The sequence below is a fragment of the Globicephala melas genome, chromosome 9, assembly GCF_963455315.2.
Source record: "Globicephala melas chromosome 9, mGloMel1.2, whole genome shotgun sequence".
Taxonomy (NCBI): domain Eukaryota; kingdom Metazoa; phylum Chordata; class Mammalia; order Artiodactyla; family Delphinidae; genus Globicephala; species Globicephala melas.
In genome coordinates, this window is record NC_083322.1 from 32,223,007 (window position 1) to 32,250,512 (window position 27,506).

Consider the following 27,506-nt stretch of genomic DNA (forward strand, 5'->3'; position numbering starts at 1 on the left):
AGGATAGAATTTCAGTTTCAATTTTACATCATCTGGCTATTGTCAGTTCAACTTTATTTCAATGGAAGAATTTGAGGCACTTCTGAGGTTAACATTTATGAGCTCAAATAGGAAAAAAAAGGAGAGTTAATTTACTGGATTTGAAATACTCTATGGACATAATTTAGAACTACAATCTGTATGCTTTTTCTCAGCTGACTTACAGGATGAAAACAACAGTTTAAACTTTTCAAGTTTGATTTGTATCTATTTAAACATTTTATTAGTTTAGCTATCCATGCATTGTTCTTTGAGTGAGAAAAGCAATGTGAAAATTCTTACATATTTTAAGGCAGAGGTAATTAAAAGAGATCCTCAGCCAGATTCCTACTGAGCTCAATGCAAGCTTGGCCTAATTAAAGTTTATAGAATTAGGCCTGTATTATATTCAAACAGCAGATACTATTTTCTTATAGTTGCAAGTTTGACATTATTTCATTACAGTTTCAAATAAAGGCATAAACAGAAAATAGAAAAGACACTCTGTATTGCATGCTTATTATTTTGTCATTGATTTTTACTGACACTAAGGGCCATGAAAGGAAAAAATGAATTGTTTACCAGTGTCCTCAGAGGGCCGTGAGAGTTCCAGTTACACAGACCCCTCTAAAATGCAGTCCTGATAGGCTTAAACATACGTTAATAAGAGAACATCATTTTCAGATCTAATCTAAAGGAAAATATTAAGCTGCATCTATTGCAAAGTAACATGACCAATACATGATATGCATGGACAGTTAGTTAAATCACCAGTTAACTAGTTCTTCACTGAACTGAGCACATGATGTAAATACATTCATCACTGAGAACTGGAGAGGAAAGTAACAGTTGTCGGCATGACAGTGAATCCATCCAGTGACAGCTTGGTACGACCCCAAAACTCAAAGGGCTGGAAGGTTACCTAAATAATTATCTTCTTTTCTTGTCAAAATTATGCTCAGTTCATTTACAGAGAAGGAAATTTTCCTTAAAAATTTCTAGTGAATGAGATGAGCTTTGCATTTATACAGATCCTAACAAAAATATTTTCAGTATAAAACTTCCTCCTCCATTTGTTACTCAATCCGTTAAAGATAAAACAAGGACAGCCCTGATCATACCTTAGGAATCTTCAAAGATTCTCTTCTTCAACCTCTACCTTTCTCAGTGACATTTTTTTTTTTTTACCTCGCTTTAAGACATCTAAGAACATTTCTTTCCAAAAGCAAGGATCTGATAGCACCCCTGTCTCATCTATGTTATTGTATATTTGTAAAATTTCCTTACTCTAAACTCTATGGTAAACTGCAGTTTCAAGAACTCTGAGGGTGAAGCTGGAGAAGAGGGCAGGGAAGCAGTCAGCCTCATCCTGTCTTGGGGAAAAGAATGATTTATAACGTTCCTCAAAACTGACAGGTAACACGTTGAGTCAAACATTTTCCTTATCATCTTAAACTGCTTGAAACAGGGCTGCGCCCTAGCCCTGAGTTCATGAACAAATCTGCACAATTTGATGCATATTTGAAATGGCTTGGAAGAAGGCCTGGTAACGGAAAACAGGACGATAAGCATCCTTCCCTCTGTGATGACATGGCATTGCTCTCCTGTTCCAGGAGTGGCCTCAAGGAGCAGCTAAACATACTGGCCAACAATTACTGTCAGAAAGGACTTTTTATGCCAAAACCACAATAACTGTGTTTGGCAGACACCCTTCCACATTCACATGGGTAATGGTAAATAACTCTACTCAGAAGATTAACTCATTTGGTTATCTAGGGCACAGTTATTAACAAATACTCGCCCTGGCAGGCATCTCACAACAGGGTCATGCTGAAAGTTTACAATTATGAAAGATTCTTTTATAGCAACAGGCAGAAGGTCAGTACTTCAACCTCTGACATTCATCCCCACACTGCTCTGTAATCACTCTGCCTTCCAGTGTTCTCTTTCCTCCCCAAGTCTTTCCACTCTATCCTCCTGAAACCTGAGTCCAGGATACACAAATTCCCCAACACATCCATAAGCTATTTACAGAACATGAGCCTGAGTTCACTGCTTCTGTAAATTCCCCCCACAAAACTTATGTGTACCAGCAGGATGTAGGGCTGGCTTCTCCTAGTTCCCCAAAGCACATCCAGACCATTACTGCTCAGCCCTGGGGTAGCAGTTTCTGGTCCTCTGAAGCTCACGCTATAATGCTCCAGTACCGGCCACCATCCTTTGATCGTGTTTTCTACCAGGTAACAGATCCTCATACACTAAAGATTTTGGCACCTGTCTCCATATTCTCACTCTGAACCTCAAGTCCTACCCTCAGTGTAGATGATTACAGTCCATGTAAACATTCCACCTAGTATCCGAGATTCTCAACTGTTTTACTGTCTCTAAGGAAAAGACTGTCCCTCTACTGCAATTAAGTAACCCAAGGTCATAGTCAAACTGCAGACTTTGACATCTAGATGTGTCCCATCTATGCAACTCTCTGACCAGAATGTACCAATCTCTAGTTATCTTACACAATTACTCACACTAAACTTCCTCTCTAACTTCACTAAGACCACCGGTGCCTTATCCTGTCCACTTTGTTTGGTCCTTATCTCTCTCAGGCCATTCCCATTACTCTTAGTTTTTTTCTTCTCCTAGCTTCCATGGTATCACACTTTCCTGGTTTTCCTCCTATATTTCCAGGTCCTCCTTCTCAGAAGCCACTGGATGCTCCTCCCCTACCCAGCCTGTCAATGTTGGAGACCACAGGGCTCACTTCTTTCTTTTTTTGCGATACGCGGGCCTCTCACTGTTGTGGCCTCTCCCGTTGCGGAGCACAGGCTCCGGACGCGCAGGCCCAGCGGCCATGGCTCACGGGCCCAGCCGCTCCGCGGCATGTGGGATCTTCCCGGACCGGGGCACGAACCCGTGTCCCCTGCATCGGCAGGTGGACTCTCAACCACTGTGCCACCAGGGAAGCCCAAGACATCCATCTTTTTATGAATCCCTGCCTTCCCGAAAGTGACATTTTAGTGAAGGGAGATAGAAAATAGGCAGATAAATATAAAGAGAGACTCTCAAGTGCTGACACATTCTAAAGAGAATGAATAAAGCCGGGAATGAATAAAGTTAGGGAATGCTGGCATGGCAGGCAGATGACGTTTTAAATAGAGCAGTCAGTGAAGGCAGCACAGGGAAGATGGGATTGCGAAGGTGGGAAGGTGGGATTGCGAAGGTAGCATTTAAGCAGAAACTAAAGTGGGTGCAGGAGCTAGTCATGAGACTGGAAGAGGAGAAATCCTGGGAAGGGTTCCACAAGTAAAGATCCTGAGGTGGCAGTGAATCTGGCGTGTTCAACAAACAGGAAGAAGGTCAGTGTGGCTAGACCACAGTGAACACAGAGCAGAAATGAGGGTTGGACTGTGTAGAGTCTTCTAGGCCACTTGTAGGGTTTAAATTCAGAATGAAGGTTTTAAGCCAAAGAATGACATGGTCTAACATGTTTCAAATGGTTCATCCTAGCTGCTGTGTGGAGAGTAGATGCAAGGGTACAAGAGTGCAGGCAGAAAGACCAGTTGGAAGGCTCTTATAATCCAACGTAGGGTAATGATGGTTGAGATCAAGGGGGTGGCTGTAGATATAGTAAGGTGTCGGGTTCTAAATCTATTTTAAAGGTAGAGGCAATAGGATTTGCCAATAGTCAAATCATACTGATTCTATGTCCAAATATATCTCACACCCATCCACTCCTCCACTGCCACCCCCAATTCCAAACCTTCATCAGCTCTCGTCTGGACTACTACTGTACCTGCTCACCTGGACTCCCTGCCTCCATTCTTGCCCTCCATTCTCAACAAGGTACCCAGCAATCTTATAAAATCATCAGTAAGATCACATCCCTCCTTTGTTTTACACATGTTTAAGTTTTACATACTGTATATTTACAGTAAAAACTAAAGACCTTACTATTTCCTGCACAGCCCTGGACGACACAGCTCCTGCCTGCCTTTTCACATTCACCTGGTTCCAACCTTTCTTTCACTCACCTGGCCTCCTGTTCATTTGCCAAACTCTTTCCAGCCTCAAGGTCTCTGCTTTAGCTCTTCCTCTGTAACGTCTTTCCCCAGATCTTTACGTGGCTGGCTCTCTCTCTCAGCTTTCAGGCCTCAGAAATAAAGTTACCTCCTGTGGACACCTTCCTTGAGCAATTATCTGAATTAGCCCCTCTCCAGGTACCCTTTATCACAGCAGCTTTTTTAGTTCCTTCATAGCATTCACCACAATCTGTAACTGCCTTTATCATCATGTCTCCTCTCCTCCTCATAACTGCTCCATTAGAGCTGTAACTGTTGTCTGTCTTGTTGTCCACTCTGTACTTCGTGCTGGCACCTTGTAGGCACTCAAAAGACACCTGTCTCTAGAAAAGACCGAGTCCATCATCACTTCTTCCTTCCCTCCCTCCCTCCCTTCCCCGACCTAGAGCCCACAGTTCATCTCCTTACCACTTCCTTGACAATCCCTCAAGTTCCTGACTTGTCTTTCTATTGCACTCACCCTACAACACCTGACCTCTGATCAACCCAGATGTCTATCAATTCTGCCCCAACATTCAGGCTAAAGGCCACAAGTGTAAGGTTTGGAGGAACAACTAAAATATAATGATCTCCAACCTCTGCTGGGCCGATGCTGCCCAGTAACCCTCAGTATTTCCCTGGTGACTTCTCTCCCCCACTCCACCATTTCTTCATACTTGTAACCCAGCTCCTCCCAGTGAACTCTTAGCAGAAGATCTTGTCAACTATTAGTCAAGAAAACAAGTCAACAGGCAGGATCCCCTTCAATTCTTCAGCCCTACCCCTCCACTACAATTCCCATCTGCATCCAGATACACCTGCATATTTCTATCAGCCACACTTGGGGTCCTTCCTTTAGTCAATCCTTCTCTCCTGCGCTCTGGAATTCATCACTATGCACTCCTCAGGACCTCATTCTAGCAACGATCCCCTCTCTTTCAAATGTATGTTCAACTTTTGCCTTTCTTCTCAGTCTTCTTCCACCATCATTTGAACATGCTCAAGTCTTCTACTGCTTATGTGTTCCGTTCTAGGTATCATCACCTCTCTTTCCCTTTTATATACAAGCTTATTGAAAGTGTTGTCGCCAGAAGACACATTACCTCACATTCAGCAGACAACGCAATGCAATCTATTTTATACCCTCTACATCCCACTGATCTTGCTTTTGCCAAATTACCAACCACCTCTTTGGAGTAAAATGTGATAAATATTGTCTCCATAATAAATATTTACCAGATACTTAATGTGTGACAAGTACTGCACTAAGAACTGTCTAGATCTCATATTCATGTTCCTTTCTTGCTATGGTTTTCACAGCACAACATGCTCCTAGATTTTCTTCCTATTTCACTAGTCACTTCTTCTCAAGTCTCCTTTGATCAAACTATTCTGCACTCTCCTCCAAACCTCTTTTTAAATATTCACTCTTCCATATATGATCCCATCATTGCTCATGGTTTTAATCATCTTCCATGCTGATCACTGCCAGAACTTCCTCCAGCCCAGGTCTCTCTCCTGAGTTCAAGGTCTGTATGTCCCAAAGCCTACTAGACATTTCCATTTGGATGACCCACAGGTACTGCAAAACAGCATATCTATAACTGAAATAATTCCATCTATCCTCCCCCACCCACTCCCAAAACCAGCTACTAATACTACAATCTCAATCTCCATGATGGCACTGTTGTCTCCCCAGCTTCTCAAAAAAGAAATCAAGAAATCATCCATGACCTCTTCTTGTTCTCTCCCTCATACACCACTCAATGTCCTGAAAGGTAAAAAAAAGAAGACCAAAAATACCCTTATCTAAGCAGTCTTCAACTTCTCTCAACTCTACCTCTGAAATCTCTCAAACTGGGCCAAGGAGTTGGGGGTGTTCTACCAGGACCTGTTAAATTAAAGCCAGAGCATTCAGATGTGTCTCCCCATCCCTGTAGGATAGAAGGCAAAGTTTAAAAAAGAAACTATATAAGACAGGAGTGACATTTCTCTCTTTCTGAAAGGAACATATGCTCAGATGCAGCAGTGTAAAATGAACTCTTACTTTTTAGAGAAAGGTCTAAATAAATTTCCCTGTCTGAAATCAGGGATGTATGAGAGCACTAAGCAGACTTATTTATTAATAAATAAACTCCAAGTCTACTCCAGAAACCGTTATGTATCTCATATCACTACAGTAAAAAAACCCAGGCAAAGGACTTACAAACTGAGACAGAAGACTGAACAAGCATGTCTACCTACTCTCTCTCCCACAAACCTACTGAAATGATGGGAAAGTGGTACAAAAGGAGACAAACCAATACCTGTGATGAAAACAGGGAAGAGGGTGGGAGGAATGGCTGGCAGTCATTGAACAAGAGACTTTAACAAACTTCTCCAAGACAAATTACAAATGGGTATTGATTAAACTACAGCAGAGGAAGCAGAGGAAGCCTCAGCTGTTCTTCTGAGAAAAGACCCAGAGAAGTTCCAAATTTTGGAGCTGGCAGAGACAGAGAGCAGGAGTGGGCTGCAGAGCAGTAACCATACATGACTAAACACCTGACCACAGAACTGCTGGGCTAAACAACCCTTCTCATCCCCCTGAGTTTAATGGAAATGAAATGACTGCCTAATCTCTCATCAGATGAGCGCTCACTAAAGAAACTGAAGATCTGTTCAGGGCGGAAAAGAGCTTGCAATGTGGTCATAAGATCTCAGTCCAGTCCCCTTGTTTGTGCATTTGGCGGGATGTGGTTAGGAAGTGATACTGTCTACTCCCCACCCAGGCATCCATTCACCTATCCATCCATTCAACAAAAATTAACTGAGTAGCTATCATGTGCCAGGGAACAAGATGAAGTTCCTGCCCTTGTGGAGTGACTTTCTAGTGGAGATGTGGGACACAGGCAACAAATAAGTAAGTAAGTAGGTAAATAAATAAATAAATAAGATAATTTCAAACGTGAAAGGGCAATAAAAATAAGACAGTAATATGACAGAATGATAGGGTGTGTGAGTGTGTATTGTGTGTTTGTGAGTACACGTGTATAGTGCTCCTTCAGCTGGGTATCATGGAAAGCCTTTTAAATGTAATGTTTCAGTCGGGCTTAAATGACCAGCCAAGTGAGGATCTGGAACAGAGTATTCCATGCAAAAAGAAATATGTGCACAAAGCCCCTAAGGAAGTAACAGGCAAGCTTCGCATACTCAAAAGGAAGCCCAATGTGGCTTTAGCCTAGCAAGTGAGGAAAACAGTAGCATAAGCTGAGTTTGGAAGAGTAAGCAGGAAGCAGATCATGTAGGGCCTTGCAGGCCATGGAAAACATTTGTATTTTATTCTAAATGTAATGGTAAATCATTGAAGGCTGTTAAGCAGGGAAGTAACAAGTTCTGATCTGAGTTTTTAAAAGTTACTTGGGGGACTTCCCTGGTGGCTCAGTGGTTAAGAATGCACCTGCCAATGCAGGGGACACGGGTTTGAGCCCTGGTCCGGAAAGATCTCACATGCCTCAGAGCAACAAAGTCTGTGCACCACACTACTGAGCCTGTGCTCTAGAGCCCACAAGCCACCACTACTGAGCCTGTGTGCCACAACTACTGAAGCCTGCATGCCTAGAATCCGTGCTCCGCAACAAGAGAAGCCAATGCAATGAGAAGCCCACATACCTCAACAAAGAGTAGCCCCCACTCGCCGCAACTAGAGAAGTGCACACGCAGCAACAAAGACCCAACGCAGCCCCCCAAAATAAATAAAATAAATAAATAAAAATAAAAGTTACTTGATTACGTTCTGTGGAAGGGACTCTAGAAGGAGAGCAGCATTAGCCTGGAGAACACCTGCATAGTACGGATGAAAGATAATGGTGACCTGAATGAGGATCACAGCAGTGCAGTTGAAAAGAGGTGAATATGGCAATAGAGCTAACAGGACTTATGCACATTAACTGAAAGTGGAAGGTGAAGCAAAGAGAGGAGTCCAAGGTGTTTGGGAGTAGAGAAAGAGGTGGTAACTACCTTTACTCTACCCAAGCAGTAAAAATTTTCCTAATGGGAGAGTATAGCAAGGTGCTCTACTAGAGACTATGCTTGCATTCACAGGGCTCAATGAGACTCAGGTCTCAGGAAGTAGCCTTGTGCAACAGTGGACTCTTGAGCCCCAAAGGCAATATCTCTAAGCCCGGGGAGAAGGAGAAGGCAATGGGGGTATCTGCTCTTAACAAGCAGGACAGACAACTATCTAGGAAGTAAATATATCCAATGCTTTCGTACTGATTATTTAAAAAAGAAACCCAAGAGACCCAACTCATTGGCCTCCCTGGTTATCACATGCACTGCTGGCTTTGCCTGCTTTATAGTTTCTGTTCCTTCTGGCCCAGGTCAGCCAAAACGTCTCTTTTCAATAATCACATCTCTGTTCACCCTAGAAGTCAACAGCTTCACTGGCTCCTGGTCACAGAAGCAGCCCAGCCAACCAGTAGAGACTCAGACATCAGTGCTCCCTGCACATCTCACAGAAGGAAAAGCTGCTTACAAATTTCCCTGGTTGCTGCATGAGCTAGAGAGGGTACAGGCACAGGTTAAGTTAACTGTACCATTTGGGAAAAAGATATAGACATTGATAAGCTTAATAGCTGATCAAGAAACATAATGGACATATATACACTACCAAATGTAAAATAGATAGCTAGTGGGAACCAGCCACATAGCACAGGGAGATCCGCTCGGTGCTTTGTGAACACCTAGAGGGGTGGGATAGGCAGTCTGGGAGGGAGATGCAAGAGGGAGGAGATATGGGGATATATGTATATGTATAGCTGATTCACTTTGTTATGAAGCAGAAACTAACACACTATTGTAAAGCAATTATATTCCAATAAAAATGTTAAAAAAACCCATAAATATAAGTATGGATCCTAGTTAGTAGGGACCACAAGAATAATAAAACAGAATTTTTAAATATTGAACTGGCAGATCTATTCAATGGAAGAGAAGAAAGGAAGAGGGAAAGTATGACGGATACAAAATATGAAAGAAAAAGTGACCCTAAACAGAATAATAATGACGATAAACACAAATGGGAAAACATACCAACCAAAATACAAAACTGTCAGATTTTGAAGACAATATTCAGCAAAAATTTTACAGATACAAATGGTCCATCAAAAAGTTACAGAAAACTTGATTATAAAATATGGAAATAAATATACCAGGCAAATGCAAATCCAAATAAGCTAGAGCAGCCCATCGTAATACAAGTTAAAAAGAAAATCAAGGCAGAAAAGACTAAGGGACAAAGGAGGGGCATTATATACTCAATAATCAGTAAGACAAAATAATTATCAACTTAAATGCATTTAACAATATAGCCTCAATATATATAAAGCAACAATTAACTGGACATGGAAAACAGCAGATAAGTAAACAATTAGAAATGAATACTCTTATCATATCCTTCTCAGAAACTGATAGAGCAAACAGACGTTTTTGCTAAGACAGAAGATTTGAATAACGTGGTTATCAGTAAGCTCAAACTAGTAAATACATATAGACTTTTTTTTTTTAACATCTTTATTGGGGTATAATTGCTTTACAATGGTGTGTTAGTTTCTGCTTTATAACAAAGTGAATCAGTCATACATAAACATATGTTCCCATATGTCTTCCCTCTTGCGTCTCCCTCCCTCCCACCCTCCCTATCCCACCCCACACATAGACTTTTGTAACCAGCAGAAGCATACTCCTTTCAAACAGATATAAAATTTATGAAAACTGACCATGTAACTAGGCCTCAGAGGAGGCCTCCATTAAATTTTCCCCAAATCAATATCATATGATCTATGTTCAATAAATATAATATAAAAAATTATAAATCAATGATAAGGGGCTAAAAACACACTATGTGGAACAAGATGAAATTATAAGGAAATAAAGAGATACTTAGAATCAAATGGAGCTACGTGTTTAACTTAAGAAACTGATAAAAAGGCAATAAACACAGAGAATGGGGGAGGGGAGAAAGAAGAGAAGGAGGAGAAAGGAATAGTACAAATATGGACAGTAAAACTGGAATAAAGACAAAAAAGTTGAGTAAATAAATAGAACCAAATCCTAGTTCTTTCGAAAAGTTTAATAAAAAAGACATGAAGCAACTGACAAAGGATTAATCTCCAAAATAATACAAGCAGCTCATGCAGCTCAATATCAAAAAAACATAGAACCCAATCCAAAAATGGGCAGAAGACCTAAACAGACACTTCTCCAAAGAAGACATACAGATAGCCAACAAACACATGAAAGGATGCTCAACATCACTAATCATTAGAGAAATGTAAATCACAGCCACAATGAGGTATCACCTCACACCGGTCAGAATGGCCACCATCAAAAAATCTAGAAACAGTAAATGCTGGAAAGGGTGTGGAGAAAAGGGAACCCTCTTGCACTATTGGTGGGAATGTAAATTGATACAGCCACTATGGAGAACAGTATGGAGGTTCCTTAAAAAACTAAAAATAGAACTACCATATGACCCAGCAATCCAACTACTGGGCATATACCCTAAGAAAACCATAATTCAAATAGAGACATGTACCACAATGTTCATTGCAGCACTATTTACAATAGCCAGGATATGGAAGCAACCTAAGTGCCCATCGACAGATGAATGGATAAAGAAGATGCGGCACACATATACAATGGAGTATTGCTCAGCCATAAAAAGAAATGAAACTGAGTTATTTGTAGTGAGGTGGATGGACCTAGAGTCTGTCATACAGAGTGAAGTAAGTCAGAAAGAGAAAAACAAATACTGTATGCTAACACATATGTATGGAATCCAAAAAAAAAAATGGTTCTGATGAAACTAGGGGCAGGACAGGAATAAAGACGCAGAACTAGAGAATGGACTGGAGGACACAGGGAGGGGGAAGGGTAAGCTGGGACGAAGTGAGAGAGTGGCATGGACATATATACACTACCAAATGTAAAACAGATAGCTAGTGGGAAGCAGCTGCATAGCAAAGAGAGATCAGCTCTTTGCTTTGTGTCCCCCTAGAGGGGTGGGATAGGGAGGGTGGGAGGGAGACGCAAGAGGGAGGGGATATGAGGATATACGTATACATATAGCTGATTCACTTTGTTATACAGCAGAAACTAACACAACAATGTAAAGCAATTATATAGTTCAATAAAGATGTTAAAAAAAAAAAGACACACCCCTGTCAAGACTAATCAGCAAAAATAAAAGTAAAAAGAGGCAAATAAAGAGAATACAAAATGAAAAGGGGGGAAAAACTACAGACATAATATTTTTTAAATTATGAAATAACATGATAAAAAGCAATATGCAATGAATTTGAAATATATTTAACATATATATAGTGTTTAAAACAGGCCTAGTACTGAGATAAATGGGCGTAGTCATGTACTGCTGATGAGAATTTAAACAATCACAGGCAGCCATTCTGGGAAGTGTACTGGCAGGACATGCTGAAATCCACATTCATATGCCTAATATCCAGCAATCCACTCCTGGGCATACACCCCAGGGAAGGCTTCTCGCATGTCTATCAGGGTGTTGATAATGGGAAGCTGGAGGCAATATGGGGGCCCTCACTAGGGGAAAGGTTAAGTAAAACAGAGTAAGAGCATAATAGGGAATAGGACACAGAAGTTAGAAATTGCAAACATATACCAGAGGTACGAGAAGTAAACATGGACAGACCTGAAAAATAAGTGTTGAGTGAAAACGGTAAGAAAAAGAAAATCTATAGATATGTAAGTTAAACACATACTGCATTACATATTTTGCAAGATTGTGATGGTCCTGTCTCTCTAAAATCAATTAGGTTTTGCCTTCCTGGGATTTCTTAAATGAATGGTACTATAATGGGAGTTCCTCATCATCTATATTTTAGAAGAGATTCCATCAAACACAGAGGTCCCATTATTTTTCCTCTATTTAATGGTTTCCTCACCTCAACAAAGCGAAAATTTGTTTTGATCCACAAAAAGATTAAGAAGCCATTATTTATGATAAAAATGAGTAATGTGCTCTCTCAAATATAGCATGTTCAAAACTGAACTCAACTTTTCCCAAAAAACCTGCAGATTTCCACATCTTAGCTGATAGGAACTCCTCTCCTTCCATGGCAAAGTCCTTGGAAATATCCTTGACTTCTCTTTTTTTCACACGGCATATTGATAGATTAGCAAATCTTGCTGGTCCTATTTTTGAAATATATGTAGAATCTGATCACTTCTCACCACCTCCTCTGCTACTACTCAGGCCTGAGCCACCACTGTCTTTCGCCAAGATTAATATAAGAGCCTTCCGATTGACCTCTTTGCTTCCCTCTTGCCACACAGCAGGCTGTAAAAATTAAGTGTGGTCATGTCACTCCTCGGCTCAAAACCTTTCATGGCCCCCATTTCACCCAGAGCAAAAGGTGAAGCCCTTACTATGGTCCAAAAACCCTCCATCATCTGTAATCTCCACCCCTCCCCTGGGATTACTCTGTTCCGCCCAGAACTCTTTTGCTATTACTTGAGTGCACCAGTATACTCCTGCTTCAGGGCCTTTGATGAAATGTCACCTTCTACATCACACATACCTGATCATTTTATTAAAACTGTGATTTCCATGGCCTCCACTCTCTGCCCACTGCCTTTCCTTATTTTCCTTATCCTGCTCTATTTCATTGTTTTTCCACAGCATTTATCAATTTCTAATATGCTATGAAAATACATGCTTATTATGTTTATTTTTGTCTCTTTTCTCTGCTAGAATGTAAAGCATGTAAGGTCAGTGGTCTTTGTTTTGTTTATTGATTACACCTATCACCCAGAACAGGGACTGTCATGAAATGGAGGTTCAATCCTTTTTCGCTGAATAAACGAATAGATGAATAACTGGATGGTTTAGTGCAACGTGGGTAGTGGAAGACCAAAATCGGGGCTGCAGTGTAGAAAGGGAGAGAGATGACGTGGAACTAGATAAACAGTGGGCATGACTGGAGCCACTGAATGAAGCCAGGATTGAGTCCTGTGAAGGTGAAATGCAGAACAGCCGGAATCCAAGAGAAGAACTGGTTGTAGACATAGTGGAGAAGCAGAAGCCAAAGATGAATACGTGGAAAGGGAGGTCAAGAACAGTTGACTGGAGGAGGGAAGCCAAATCAAACTCCCAGATGACAGGCATCTATCTAGAACTGCTCATAGGCCAGCCGTATACATTGAAAGCTCTACTCAGTAGTGGATACTACTCACCACATGGAAAAATGTGGGCCCAGCATATGAAAAACCCTGATAGTGACAGCTAGCTTATCAGCCATGAATTTATTATGCCACAAATAAGACTTTTATGTAAATGACAACACCTAAGGTAAATAACACTCTCATCTGCCTCAGGGATTATTTGCCACCAGCCCTTCACTCTGAATAGTGAATACAGAATACAGTGCTGATGAAACTGCTTCATCATTGCTGATGCAACAAGGTAAGTCAATAATCAATAAATCTATTATTTGCTCTTATTGGTGAAATAATTTTCCTTTCTATATAAAGTACTAATTGCCAATAATTTATTGAATAAGTAAACTTAATATATCAGGCAAATCCAGAAAAGCAAATCATGATTAAAAAAAAGCAAAGGTCTATTAAGTTTTCAAAGTCATAGCCTTTGAAGATCAGTGAGTTACTATTGATAGCATTTGCTTTCAAGATTCACTTTTTCTTTATTTGTGAGTATAGCAAAGATACAATCTAGAAAACATGCCAACAAACACTTCAGGAACACTTACTAGGAATTAACATATTTCGCTGCACACTTTATCTTTAGTTTAATGATATATCTGGTTGTCTTAAAAGCTTGAAAGTAACTATGTTCAAGTGATACTCGGTTGCCTGAACATATTCAAATGCTACTCTTCCCGTGCCTCACGCCTACATAATGGTACTTGACTTCTTTCAACAATCTACTCAACATCTTCTAAAACAATCCATCAACCAAGTTATTCATAATAATCCAAGACAATTTTTTTTTTTTCCGGTACTCGGGCCTCTCACTGTTGTGGCCTCTCCTGTTGCGGAGCACAGGCTCCGGACGCGCAGGCTCAGCGGCCATGGCTCACGGGCCCAGCCGCTCTGCGGCATGTGGGATCTTCCCGGACCGGGGCACGAACCCATGTCCCCTGCATCGGCAGGCGGACTCTCAACCACTGCGCCACCAGGGAAGCCCAATCCAAGACAATTTTAAGGAAGTATTGATAAAAGGGAAATGTGACCTGTGGAATGGAAAGGTGGAGGGAAGAAAGGAATGAAACTAGAGGATTTAAGAATAAGGAAAAAGAGATAAAAGGGAATAGAAATTAACCTCCAATATATCCAGCTAGAATTTTCCTCCTAAAAAGATCTTCCTACCTATGCAATAAAAACAGAATTTTCGTTACAGAATATTCTCTAAAATTTTTTTAACAATTTGGGAAGGGCATACCAATTCTTTTTATAAATCATTAATTTCATGAAGATTTTTCTTCATGAACATAAGCAGACAAAAACGCAAATTAATAGTCCTTAATGTTCCAAAGAGTTTGATTAGTCCCAGAGGTTTATATTTTCTAAAGTGTGCTTTCATCAGAAGTGCTCCACTTTGCAAATCATTTAAAGCGCATCCTCTTGCTATTAATACCAATACTGTTAAATTAATTCCCAAAGGTCAATTGCTTACACCCTAGGATACTTCTAATGACCTAAAAGGGATGATATATAATGAACATCTACAATAATATTCTAAAGTGAACTTGCTTTAATTTACTTTAGTTTAAAAATAAATGTTACCACTTCTAAGGAAGGTAGAAAATCAGTAGAATTAAACCAGTAACAAAGAAGTGTCTTAACAAAGGCTGGGAAACAGAAGTCACAGGTGCAAAGTGCTAACTGGGAATTTGTATGCCACAGCTCTGATTCACCAACTCAAATATTTTCTTGACTGTCTATCTACAAGATACTGTGCAGTGTGCTGAGAGGGACACACAAGAAAACTAAATACCATAGCAGCACTCAAGACGCTCAAAATCTAATGAGCTTCACTTATCCTTTTGTATGCTTTTAAAATTTGGCTCAAAAACCCTGTCTCTCTCTGTTCATTGGCCCTAATCTCTCCTTAATGAAGGGATCACCTGAATAAGTGATTTGACATAAAAATTGAGAACAGTGAAAAACAGGGATAAAATAATTGTGAAAAAAGAGATCAGGAGAAATGGCACTATATTATCTCAAAATCTGTATGTCTTCTTTAAGAGGAGGAAGCTCAGAAAGTGAGCATCCCCATGAAGGCTTAATTCTCATATGGAAACTTGGTTAAGATACAAATCAACTCTGCTCAAAATCCTTACATGATCAGATACGTATTTATAGGAGCAAAGAAAAGGGGGTGGAAAGATGTAAACTGAATCACGAGTGTTGGTTACCTCAGTGAGATGGCACTGCAGGAGTGGAGGAGAGATCATAACTGCCTTATTCTTTGACTTGTTACAGTGAGTACAAATTATTCTTCCAACTTAATAGGACACCTATGGTGTGTGAGTTAAATGAGATGGTATACGTAAACTTCTTAGCAAAATGTCTGGTACATAGTAATACTCAATATGTAACTTACATGACAAAAAACTGAAAACACTCCAGTTCTCAACTGGGAATCATGGAAATGATGCCGAAAATGCAGGAAGGATACAAGCCCAGGACTGAGGTAACTGCAGTTTCCTCTCACTATTTTTTATAAAGAGCCCCGACTAAGAACAAAAGAAGGGTGTTTAGCAGTTATAACCTTAACCGGCTAGACTGAGAAAGGGTTTAACATGGTCTAAAGAATATAAAACATGCCTTCAGCTAATCTGATATAGGCAGTGAAATTTAGAAAGAATAAAAGTATTGACAAGAGTCTATATTTTGCTTTTATATATAACCTGGTGGTGTGGGTTGAATTGTGTCCTCCAAAAAATATATTGAAATCCTAACCCTTGGTACCTATGAAAGTGACCTTATTTGGAGACAGGGTCTTTGTGGATGTAATTTAGTTTTAGTTTTAGTTTCAAAAATGGTAAATATCAACAGATAAACCCACACAAACAAACGTTTTGGGGTCCTTAGTAGTTTTAAAGGGGTTCTGAGACCAAAAAGTTTGAGAACCACTGGTTGATATTAGCATCTATTTTTAATTGAAAAAAATGGAATCAAACGATACCTAATATTTACACCTTTCCTTATCACTTAACAATATATCTTAGACAGTAATGGTAAGAATAGCACACTGAGTACTTATTCGTGAAGTCCTGTGCCGAGTGCCTTGTACGGATTATTCCATTTAATTCCTACACTAATCCTGTGAAGCAGGTGCTCAACTAGCACCCTGGATATTTCTGGTGCAGGTGATTGGATTGGAAGATCACATTCTCAGAAATACTCATTAGCTATGTAACCTTGAACAAGCACCTACGTCAAGGGCTGTTATGAGAATTAAGTAATTTATATTTGTAAAGCACTTAAAATAACGCCTAGAACATAATAAACACTACAGAAATGTTCATCAGCATTTAGATGGTATTTAAAACTCTGAGTCTAAATGTCATCATCCAGAGTTGTAGATGGAAATAGAAAGGAAGGCTTAGGACAGGCCAGGGGACACTTCAAATTTGGGAAGTTAGGAAGATGAGGACAATCTAGCCAGGAAGACTGCAATTTCGGGAGAACTTAGAGAGCATGGTTTCCTAAAATAAATAAAATGTTTTAAGAAGGTTGTGATGACCTGTGTCAAATGAGAGGCCAGGATAGTGAAAGAGGTAGTGTTGCAGAGAGAGAGGGTGAAACAGGAATCAGGGAGAATGACTCAGAGGTCTGCAGAAAACTACCAAAAGGAGGCAAAACAGGTGGTAAAGTCTGAGAGCTTACGGTCAACTTTCAAAGGAGCTTTAGATGTTAGGGAAGAGAGGCAGACGATGATCTAGAAGCATGGACAAGGACCAAGGAAGACCTCCACCCCATAATTTGCCTCTGTTTCTTTCTTATCCCTCCAACTAGGACACCGCCAAAATCTTTAAGTTCATTTACTCTTCATACCCCAGATACCTGTTCAGGGAATCCCATATGAGACAAAATAGCTCCTCAAACCAGCCTGGTCCCAGGTCAAGGGTTCTAGTAGGAGCTAATCAATTTTAGGGATGCTTTAGAGGTTTGTACCCACCATAGGGGAAACTCAGACTACCAACAAGCAGAGTGAATAAAAATCTGACGTCTGCCCTAAAACATATCTACTCACTGTAGGATTCTCCAGATCAGTGGTTCTTAATGGGTAATGATTTTGCACACCCCCTCCCCTAGGGGACAAATGTCTAAAGACTAGCAGTGTCTAGAGACATTTTTGGTTGTCACACTGGGGAGCAACAAGGGGGTGGGCTGCTACTGCATCTAGTGGGTAGAGGCCAGCAATACCGCTGAACAGCCTACAATACAGGACACCCATGACAAAGCCATGTGGCACAAAATGTCAATAGTGCCAAGACTGGGAAATCATACCCTGGACCAAATGACCTGGGGCAAGAGGAGCTTTAAGAGGGTCCTCTTATCTGAGCACACAATCCCACCCATACCAGTTTACACCAATTCTGACTGAGTATGGCTAAGGGGCCAGACCAGTCAGCCTTATGAATTCTATTTCCAATCTACTCAAATAGGGCCAGGGAAAGACAGCGGAAAAATGTGAGGTTAGCTAAATGGCATAAGTTAAAAAGAGAAAAATTGTGTCATATATCAAATGTTAATAAAAGAGGCGGGGAAGAACAAAAACAAAAATAAAATAAAATAAAAATTTTTTAAATTAAAAAAATAAAAGAGGCAAAATTCCCCTAAATGAGAATAAGCAAATAGACTTTCTTTAAATTTGAAAAAGAAAGACTTTCTTTAAATGTAACTCTTTTCATTTTGAATAATAAGTAACACCTCATAGTGAAGTTCAAAAGCCACCATGCTCTCTTATTAGCTCTATTCACTGCCAAACACTCCTTCAGTAAGGAAGGTGCTTTTGTATTCTTGACTGCAAAAGGAAGCTAATTAAAGTGAGTTTTTGAGAAAACATCCTGGGAATTCAAAATAATTAATGTGTTGCTTTCAAAACGAGAAACCATGAATCTTGACATTAAGAAGCCTATGTTTTCTTACCTCATCAATATTTCACTTACAGGATCAATATTTTGATCCATAACCATCGACAGCTGGCCTTCCCAGAATTCCCATTCATTCTTTTTCGGGATAAATCACCAATGAACAGTTTTTAACAGTTTTCCCTTTCTTAAGGGATTGCCAGAGAAATGTTTTAAAGAGTCTACTTTCTACAGGGAAGGCATTCTGACTCTGCCATTCCTATGTCCACTTTAAAATCTGCTCTAGGAAAGTTTCGACTAACGCACACGGGGGAGGATGGCTGTGTCTTAATGAAAACTTAGATCCTCCTGCCCTAATGCTTTATCAGCAGGCTGCCTGGAACCCAGCGTGCTGTTTTATCAGAGGAAGCTTCCCAGCAAGATGGTTCGTGAGCACGCTGTTGAAGGAGTGGCCCCTCAGGGAAGTCCCCGTCTACGCATGACCCGTGACCTGAGAGGAGCCAGGCTGGCCCAACTGTCTGCTGCAGGGCGGGGACCAGCTTCGGCTTTAACAGAAAGAGGGGCCTCAACCTCCCCTCCTCCGTTTAGGGTTCCAGCAGTTTCTGAAGGAAAGAGCACTTTGGATATTTCTCTTCAAAACAAATCTCCACCATGTCTGACGGTGTCCTTCACTGGACTGTTTACAGCACTAGGGCCCATATCTACTGGATGCTCCGTAGACCCAGTCGAAAGACAACATGTATTGGTCGTCTAATAATATGACAGATTTTTTTTTTAGAAAAGTAACCCAAGAAATATATACATAGGATTATAGATATATACATGTATATGGATATGTGTGTGTATACAGATATGAAAAGAGAAGGAGAGAGACTAATTGATTCATTCAAGAAAAAGAAATCATAAATATCCCAAAATGCCCATCAGGGGTATAGTTCAGAAAATTAAGACATAATTATGTAATGGAGAAAAAATAGGGAAGAAAGGTAAGCACGTCTACTATATGCCAGGTGTTTTCACATTATCTCATTTCATTGTCCCCATGACTCCCTCAGTTACTCTTTTAGGTAAGAATCATTATCCCCAATTTATAGAAGACAAATGAAGAGCCCATGAAAGGGAAGGAAGTTGCCTCGAGTCACAAAGCTAGTGAAGAGCAAAGCTGAGAGTTACCTGCAGGTTTTCCTACTCCCTGCCCAGCATTTATTACACTGGATTCCAAATTTTCCCCCAAGATCTATTTGTAGACTAAGTCAATAAATGGGATTGTAAATATAAAATAAGGTTAAACAAAAATCAAACCATAGTATAGACATATTGCTTTTAATCATGTGAAATTTTATATGTATATACTAAAAATGATGACAATCAGCATGAGACTGATTTAAAAAACTGGAATTAAAATCATCTGAGTTTGTTTTTCCTATGAAATTGCTTAAGCATATAATAAAGAAAATCACCAAAATCTGTTCCTCCATGCACGCCTGTCCCAGGCTAATTAAGGTTAAGAAAAGGCAATAAATATAAAATACCCTGTTAAAGGCTGAATGTGGCTGGGCCACTTTAAGATACAGAAATACCCCATCCTTCATAAAATTCTCAGCTCTTTCAGGGACTGGTAGAGTTTCTGCACTACATCAAAAGCTGGAATTTCTTCAAGTTAAAAAGCTTTGCAGGCAAGTCATGTTTCTACAGAAATCTCCTTTTCTAAAATTTAGCACTATATAGCATTCTTTAAATTCTTCCTTCGACCAAAAGAATTTAATCCTGGGAGATCCCCCTTGCAGTGGCTTTGCCTAAGAAACATCTATCACCTTCAGTCAAGTTAGAATTATCTTGGAATCTCCCTCCTCTGTTCCTCTCCTCACGTCTGGTGGCTAAACTGCTGTTTAATGGAGTAGCCAGAACCCGAGCCAGAAGTATGGGCCTCACTTGGGCCTTCACATTAGACTGTAACTTGCAGAAATAACCAGGGCTGAGCCTGGAGTGCAGGTCCCCACCACCAAAGAGTAACTGGGAATTTACATGAATTACTACCCTTCCAGAGACAAACTGAGGAAAGGCTCACTGGGTTTACACAGTCCTGTTCTCAAACCCAAAAGCTGAGAATTGGGCAGGATGCCACTTTTATCTTACCCCTCGTTTCTTTTATTTTTATAATGGGCAGTTACCTGTCTCCTAATTCAGGAAGACAATAGAAGAATAAAACGTTGACAAAGGCTTTCTGAGATTGTTTTAAAAAGAAAATGGTTTATAAATACAATTCCCACTGGTGTCCGTTTCTTTATGAAAAGTATTTCTTACTATAAAAAAAAAAAGTGAAAAAAAAAATGTGGAAGTAAAAGTTCCTCAACTGGTTTCCCTTAAAACTACTGCTTTTATTTAGTTACATAATAATAACCTCCTTTGGTTCTCTTCTGTTTTAAAACTCTCACCTATTTTCTCTTATTATGTTGACTACCACTAATAAAATATCCTGATTCAAGAACGTAGGAAAATGCTTGAAGTGACTATAATAAGATTAGATCATAATGTTATTAAATTTGAGAGTAGCAATTTGAGCCATAGTTTATTCAAATCTTCCTAACAACTAAACACAAAAAAAGTCAGTTAGCTAAAATGGCTGATCTCATTCTTGGCTTCTGGCTACAGTCCCAAAGGTCTAATAATAAGGATATCTACTGAGATTTCTTAAATAGGCCAGTCACTCTATTAAAAGCTTTGCATGTATTATCTCATTTAATCTTCACAACACTCCTAAGTAGTAATCATTATTATTAGTGTCTTGTTATTGCTAAAGTTACTGTTATCCCCACTTTACAGGTGAGGAAACAGGGCACAAACAAGCTGAGTAACTTGTCCAAGATTACTCATCTACTAAGTTTGGAGCTAGAACAGAACCCCAGCCCTTATGGGACCACCACACCATCAGTGGTACTATCTGCCGTGGCCCCATTCAGTGGGTTCCTCCTTCTGTAAGTCAGGTGCATTGTCACTGTTCCCAAACATGAATTCAAACTCACATCTCTCATCATTTTCACTGCTTCTCTGGTCCTCCCGAGTCTTCTGGCACACATTGCTAGCCTTCTTTTGATGTAGACCAAGACATTGGTGTCTCGTCCTGAAGAGGGAGACATAAAGCACCAAAACTTAAAAAAAAAACAAGAGCTTTCAGCTCAGCAGCAAGAAAAAATACAGAGGCGTATTTTTCATGCCCTTAAAGGAAAACCTCAGAGAGAAGAGTCTGCTCCTTTGACTTTTCCTTACTGCCAGGAGCACTGACAACTTTTCTAATAGCAGAATGCAAACAGAGTAAAGTCAAAGTACTTAGACTTCCAAAGGTCAAATCATGTGACTATTAAGTCATGCTTTTGAGTTAGGATGTTGAATATTCGATAAATAAAATCATCTGCTACAAAGTGCTGGGAAAATGAACATACCCACATTGTATGAGGTTTACAAGCAAGAATTCCACATTCTTCTAGCGTGCATGCTTTTGGTGAAGATGCAAAGAGGTGAATCTCAGGTTGCATCCTGATGAACTATTTTTTTTTCCTTCTTGACATTAAGTCTGGAGAAGCCTCATCTTGAACTTCTGTTTTACATTATTCTTTCCCTAACACTAGTGACATCATAATCATCTCCAGGTCCCCAAAGCAGTCAATTTTAAATGGCAACATAACACATTCCAGATATGACAATAGACCATGCAACAAAATGAAAAACTACCCTAGTGTTAGAGAAAGTATTGACAAGCTAAATACTTGTAATAACAGTCACTAAAATGGCTCTTAAAAAGTACATTAACAACTTCTCATCTTAATCTCTTCTTTAATTATGTGTATTTCTGGATATGTTTCCAGACCAGTGAGAACATGTATGTACTTAATCCTCAATAAAATTACCATGTTTTAGAAAAATATGACACACCTGTTATAGATTAAGTATATGTATAATATGCAGCTATTAAAAGATGTTAAGACCAAAGTACTAACATTTCAAGTTTCAAACAATGAGAACAAGATGTGTGCTGAATATCCGCCAAGTACCTACAAATTACTTTAAAGATGTGATTATATGTTTTTGGATAGATTTAGGCAACAGGTTGAAGGGATTAATTTACAGAAGAAAAGAAATAAAGAAAATTTCTCAAGTTATATTACAGATTATGTAATTTTATGTATTAATCCTCATTTAATTCACAGAACAGACATTTACTATATATGTCTTCAAAATTCACTGTGCTATACATAATTTTTTTTAAAAAAGCAAGATACAGATGGTGATTAGAGACCTGATTAACATATATACTACTAAGAATAAAAATTAAAAACCTGTGTATTGAGGGGTTATGTGGACAGACTTATATACACAGGCCACAATGCAAAGATCTCACTATACCTTAGTCACAGGGACTAATGCATTCAGTTTCTGCACCAAATCCAGGCTTAACACTAAAACTTAATTTTATAATCTCAAATATGAAGGAGATACACTCCTACTCTCCAAGACGCAGGAGAGAGAAATGAGAGAAATTCCATTTTAAAGAAACAACCCAAAGTTTGGTTAGACAATGAAAACACTCCCTCTCACAAGGATCACTAAATTTCTGCTTAAACAACCAACAAATTGACAAGTCGAGGAGCTCAAGAAATTCCAGAAATGATTTTGTTGTCTTTTTTATACCATTCCCCTAAAATAACACTGACTCTCAGTTTAGTGTACTAAAGTGAAAGGTCTCATTTTAAAGTTATGTTAAATAAAAGAAACCATTATTTTAAATAATTTAAATATAAAAAAGATACATAATTAGGAATTCATGGCTCTTTCTCCCTAGGAGCCAACAGTAGTGCTTCCTAAATAAGAGCTAAATACTGAGACAATCACCAACAGCTGTTACATTCTTAGCTGTCCTATTGCAACCCATGCTGTAGAAGACCCATAAGACAAAACCTCTGAGAGCATTAACGCTAATTTAAGTCCTGTTTCCCAATTAGGATTTAAAACTATGGGGCAGAGAAGCAACTGATAAACAGAAATACGTAAGAATTCTGAGGAGCAAAAGGGTCACCATTAAAGGTTATTACTTTTATTTCTAGAGTTAAAAAGCTAGGGGCAGGCATGAAAACATGAACAGTAATGAAGCTATAAGTTAATTATGTGCTGTGCTCTTGTGGGGAAGAAAAATTAATAAAAACAAAGAAAGGCAAAAAACAATATTTATTCTAATCTAGGAGAAATGTCTTTTGAACTGGACTGAAAATCTGCTCTGATCAATCATGTTACAATTCTGATCCCCCAACACGTCAACCTGGAGGAAACCTTACTATGTTGGGCTTCATACTGGGATCCATGATGCTGTAGCTGCTGAGAACGCCGGTAACAGCCGTCTCCAGCTTTCAGGGCCTGCTTAAACAGCTTTTCTGCTTCAGCAATGGTTGTTGCTTCTTCTTCAGCCAAGAGAATATAAGCAGTTGCACACCTGTCCATTCAGATAACAGCCGCCATCAATTACAAATCCAAGGACATTGTAATAGCTGTAGGAGTGCATGCAGAAGGGCAGGAGTTATGCCAAAACATGCAGAGTGGCCAACTGGTTCATGCACCCCTGTTTGTAGTTGTTGACACAAGATAATGGTACAAAAGAAATGTCTGTGTTTTAGCTTGAGAGGTAGGATGAGTAGTGTTAGGAGCATATGGACTCTGCCCCTTATTAGTGTGTCACTTTGGGCAAGTTATTACTCTGCCTCCCTGATGGAGAACAACATGGAATCCACTTGTTCACAGCGTTGTTGTGAAGGTTAAGTAAGGTGATGCATGAAAAGTGCTCAGTACAGTAGTAGCCAGCATGTGGTACATGCTCAACAACGTCAACTAACGATGGCAATGATAATAGCTGTTATTAAACATCTCCTTCTGACACTCAAAGTTAGAGATACCATAAAGTTTACTTTTATTTACTGAACACAGATTCTCTTTAGTCTAAGGGTTTATTCAGAATGAGAAATTCATTAAATCCAGGAAGTTATTCATTTAACAAGCAGTGCTTCAACATCCCATTACAGTTAGCACTGGTTTTCTATGTCAGAGAAGAATACTGGAAGAACCTACAGGTAGGGTTATTTCAGAAGAGCTCAAAATTAGATTCAGCCTCAGTAGCAAACAAGGGTTAAATCTCACACCTTTAACAAAAATAGCTACCACCTGTTGCTTAGTTTATATTAAGCACTGTACCAGGCACTTAACATATATCGTCTCATTTAATCCTTTCAACAACCTCTAACATAGGAAGTCAGAAAGGATAAACACTCAACCAACGAACAAGGGGAACTCTTGAAAATTTAAACCTTCCAAATCATAGAACAACAACCCAAATGCCAAAGAAAGGGAATGTAATAAGGAAATGGTGAGGCCAGAGCAGACCACACAGGTCCTGATCTGTGCATATCCCTTGGCTTTCTCCACTGCCTCTCTTGTGGTCATTTCCCTACTTATCACAACCTCCATCAGACCACAAGAGAGAAAATAAACAGAAAGTGAAACCAAATGTTACTTCTACTATTCATAAACTACAACAGCCAGGTAGGAAAAGGAGGCTGAATTTATGGCTTATGTGAGATTTGGGGTTACTAGTTAATCTTAGCCTTGAGAAGGGGTCTTGTAAGTTCTTTAGCCAGTCCCTCTAATTTCAGGCAGGACTGATCAATAGGGCTTTAAACTGAATGTGGTGAGGTAGGGAGAAAAAAACGCCCAGAAAAAAAGCTGTAAAACCAATTACTGTGGAGGGCAGCAGATATGACTTGGAGAGAACAATTATGATGCTAAAACTGCCCAGTGATTCATTGGAGAAATAAATGGGTTGGGCATTGGGAAGCAACACTTCAGGCTTCAGATGCCGACACATAAATATAAGGTCCAGGGTAATGAAGTGAAAATGGAGATTATAATACTGAGTGGTGGACACAGTATCAGAGGAATTAGCTATAAGATTATAGTTGGTGGGCTGGGAACTCAAGACAGGTTGGGGCTAGCTTGCTTGCTTTGTTTATTTATATTGCAAATAGCACTCTTAGGAGGAGAGGCAGAGTAGCACTATTGGCCAAGAAAACATACATCTATGTAGAAACTCATGAGTCTGGGGTAGAAACATGCTAAGAGCTTATGAGTGAAGGAGAAAGGAAAGAGCAATAGAAGTGCTAATGGTTGGGGAGTACAGAACAGACTGCTCAGCTCAATGGAAGATAGAGATGATGCATCCTGTCACAACACAATACACATACAGAAGCAAGAAAGTATGGTGATGGGGGTGTCAACCATCCAGATATCTGCTAGAAGAAGTCTCATTTGGTTAGAAGTAGGGCACTCAACAGGTTCTTGACTTACTTTGGTAATAATTTTATCTCCCAGATGGTAGAGGAAGCAATTAGGGGAACTTCAACTCTGGACCTAATTCTGACCAAGAAGAAAAAAATAGTTGGTGAAATGAAAATTGATAGGAACATTCAGAGAGAGTTACTATGTCATTTCGGACTTTAGGATAATCAGAGAAGGTAAGGTGGATTTCAAAAAATTCAAAGAAAAGAGGCGTGATTCAATGGCATGAGACGCAGAAGGAAAAACGGTTTAAGAGGATTAAGCAGCTTCCAAATGTCTAATCAAAACTGCAATCACAAATGACCCTCTCAGGAAGAAAAGAGGGGTGACAAGTAACCACTACGGCTGCACAGAGATCTCTCACAAGGTCATATTTCTAAAGGACATGTAAAAAAAGATGGAAAGAGGGCATGTAATGAAGGGCTACAAGAGAAATGAGCTTTTCAGAATAATGTCAGGAGAGCTACAACTCCACATTAGCTGAAGCTTGCAAAACAAAATAAAGGCAAAACAAAAAATGTTAAAGACAACCATCTATTCCCTATTTTTAAATTACGTTTAAGGCCCTATCACCACCCCCACTTCTCCAAAACCATGACAAATATAAATAAGCAAAAAAGACAAACAACACAACAACAACAACATCAAAACAAGGAAAGTTTATAGTTAGTAGCAGCAGATAATAAAGAGAAAACAAAACTCTCTAACTCCTATTTTGTTCCTGGTTTCTCCATCAGGGAGAATGATTGTCAGACTGACAAAGGGAGAAGAAACCCTAAAATGAATAAAAAGATGTAAGATAGCAAGTAACTGATCTATTGTAAGTGAATTATTGGACTGGGATAGGCAAATCCCAGGAAGCCAACAGATCCTGTAGGCAGCCCTCGGAATTGCTCTCTGTGTATTGTTAAGGAATCACAAAGAATGGAGAGGTTCTAGAAGATGAGATGACTAATGCAGTAAAAATATTCAAAAAGGGGAAGAAGGCAGACTTCCCAAACTACAGAAAGCGATTTGGAAAGATATTCTAATGGGTTATTAAAGGGATAGTTTCTAAGCATTTTTAAAAGAAAGTAGTGAATGCTGGAAGCTAGCTTAAATTCACTAAGAATAAATAAATCAGTTCGTGCTAGCTTAATGTACTCTAATGGATTTACTATACATTAAAGATCCATAGCTACAACTGGCATTGTTAAGATCAAAATGCAGAAATATGGGCTGAATCACAGTGTAACTGTGTGGCTTAGTAATTGGTTGTACAATAAATACCAAAGGGTGATGATCCAGGAAGACATGAACCTGGAGGGTGGTTTCTATATGTCATGTCACAGGGTTCTATCCCTGGTCCTGATACTTTTATTAGAAACACGGATGACACATAAAAGGCAGGCATATCAAATTTGTAGATGACAAGAAACTGGAAAATAAATATGTTGCATGACAGAATCAGAAACCAAATAGATCAACAGGTTACACTGGCAGGATTTCCAACTCTCAAGTGAATCTTTTCACTAAGACCTCTGAAGATTCTGTAACCCTCTTCAGAAAAATCATAAAATAGTTTAACAATGACCACTTGGCAGGGAGAATGTCGAGGTGATTCAAGCACCAGATGGGTGTTTGAACTACAAGACCTTCAAGGTCTCTGCCAACCCTGAGCTTTTATGACTCCAACTTTAAGAATCTTTCTCATTTCCTGACATCTCCGGACGAAACTTCCCAGCCTTCCTTGGTGACCCACAGAATGTTTAACAGCACTAAGGACAGCATTTCCTCTTATCTTTGTCTTGATCTTGAAATATTTTTAAAGTATAATTTCTTCACTTTATGTTTTTACTATGTTTTCCCTACTAGCAGAAGTTCTACCTAGAAAATGTGATGGCAGAGATAAGCATTCTATATCTGGAAAAATGTCCCT

The 27,506-nt window shown here is 39.4% G+C and overlaps 1 protein-coding gene across 7 annotated transcripts in view; it reads right to left on the reverse strand.

Moving 5' to 3' along the window:
* ST7 (suppression of tumorigenicity 7) overlaps positions 1-27,506 on the reverse strand; it is a 254,688-nt gene that overhangs the window by 65,834 nt on the left and 161,348 nt on the right. For 5 of the 7 annotated variants that reach the window (XM_030857622.2, XM_030857623.2, XM_060305379.1 and 2 more), the window contains exons 7-9: positions 25,598-25,666; positions 23,542-23,696; positions 21,238-21,335 (exon numbers count right to left, since the gene is read on the reverse strand). In XM_030857622.2, coding sequence (XP_030713482.1) covers positions 21,238-21,335; positions 23,542-23,696; positions 25,598-25,666 — 322 coding nt within the window. The remainder of the gene's footprint in view (positions 1-21,237; positions 21,336-23,541; positions 23,697-25,597; positions 25,667-27,506) is intronic. The other 2 variants (XM_030857624.2, XM_030857625.3) reach the window with 1 other exon arrangement.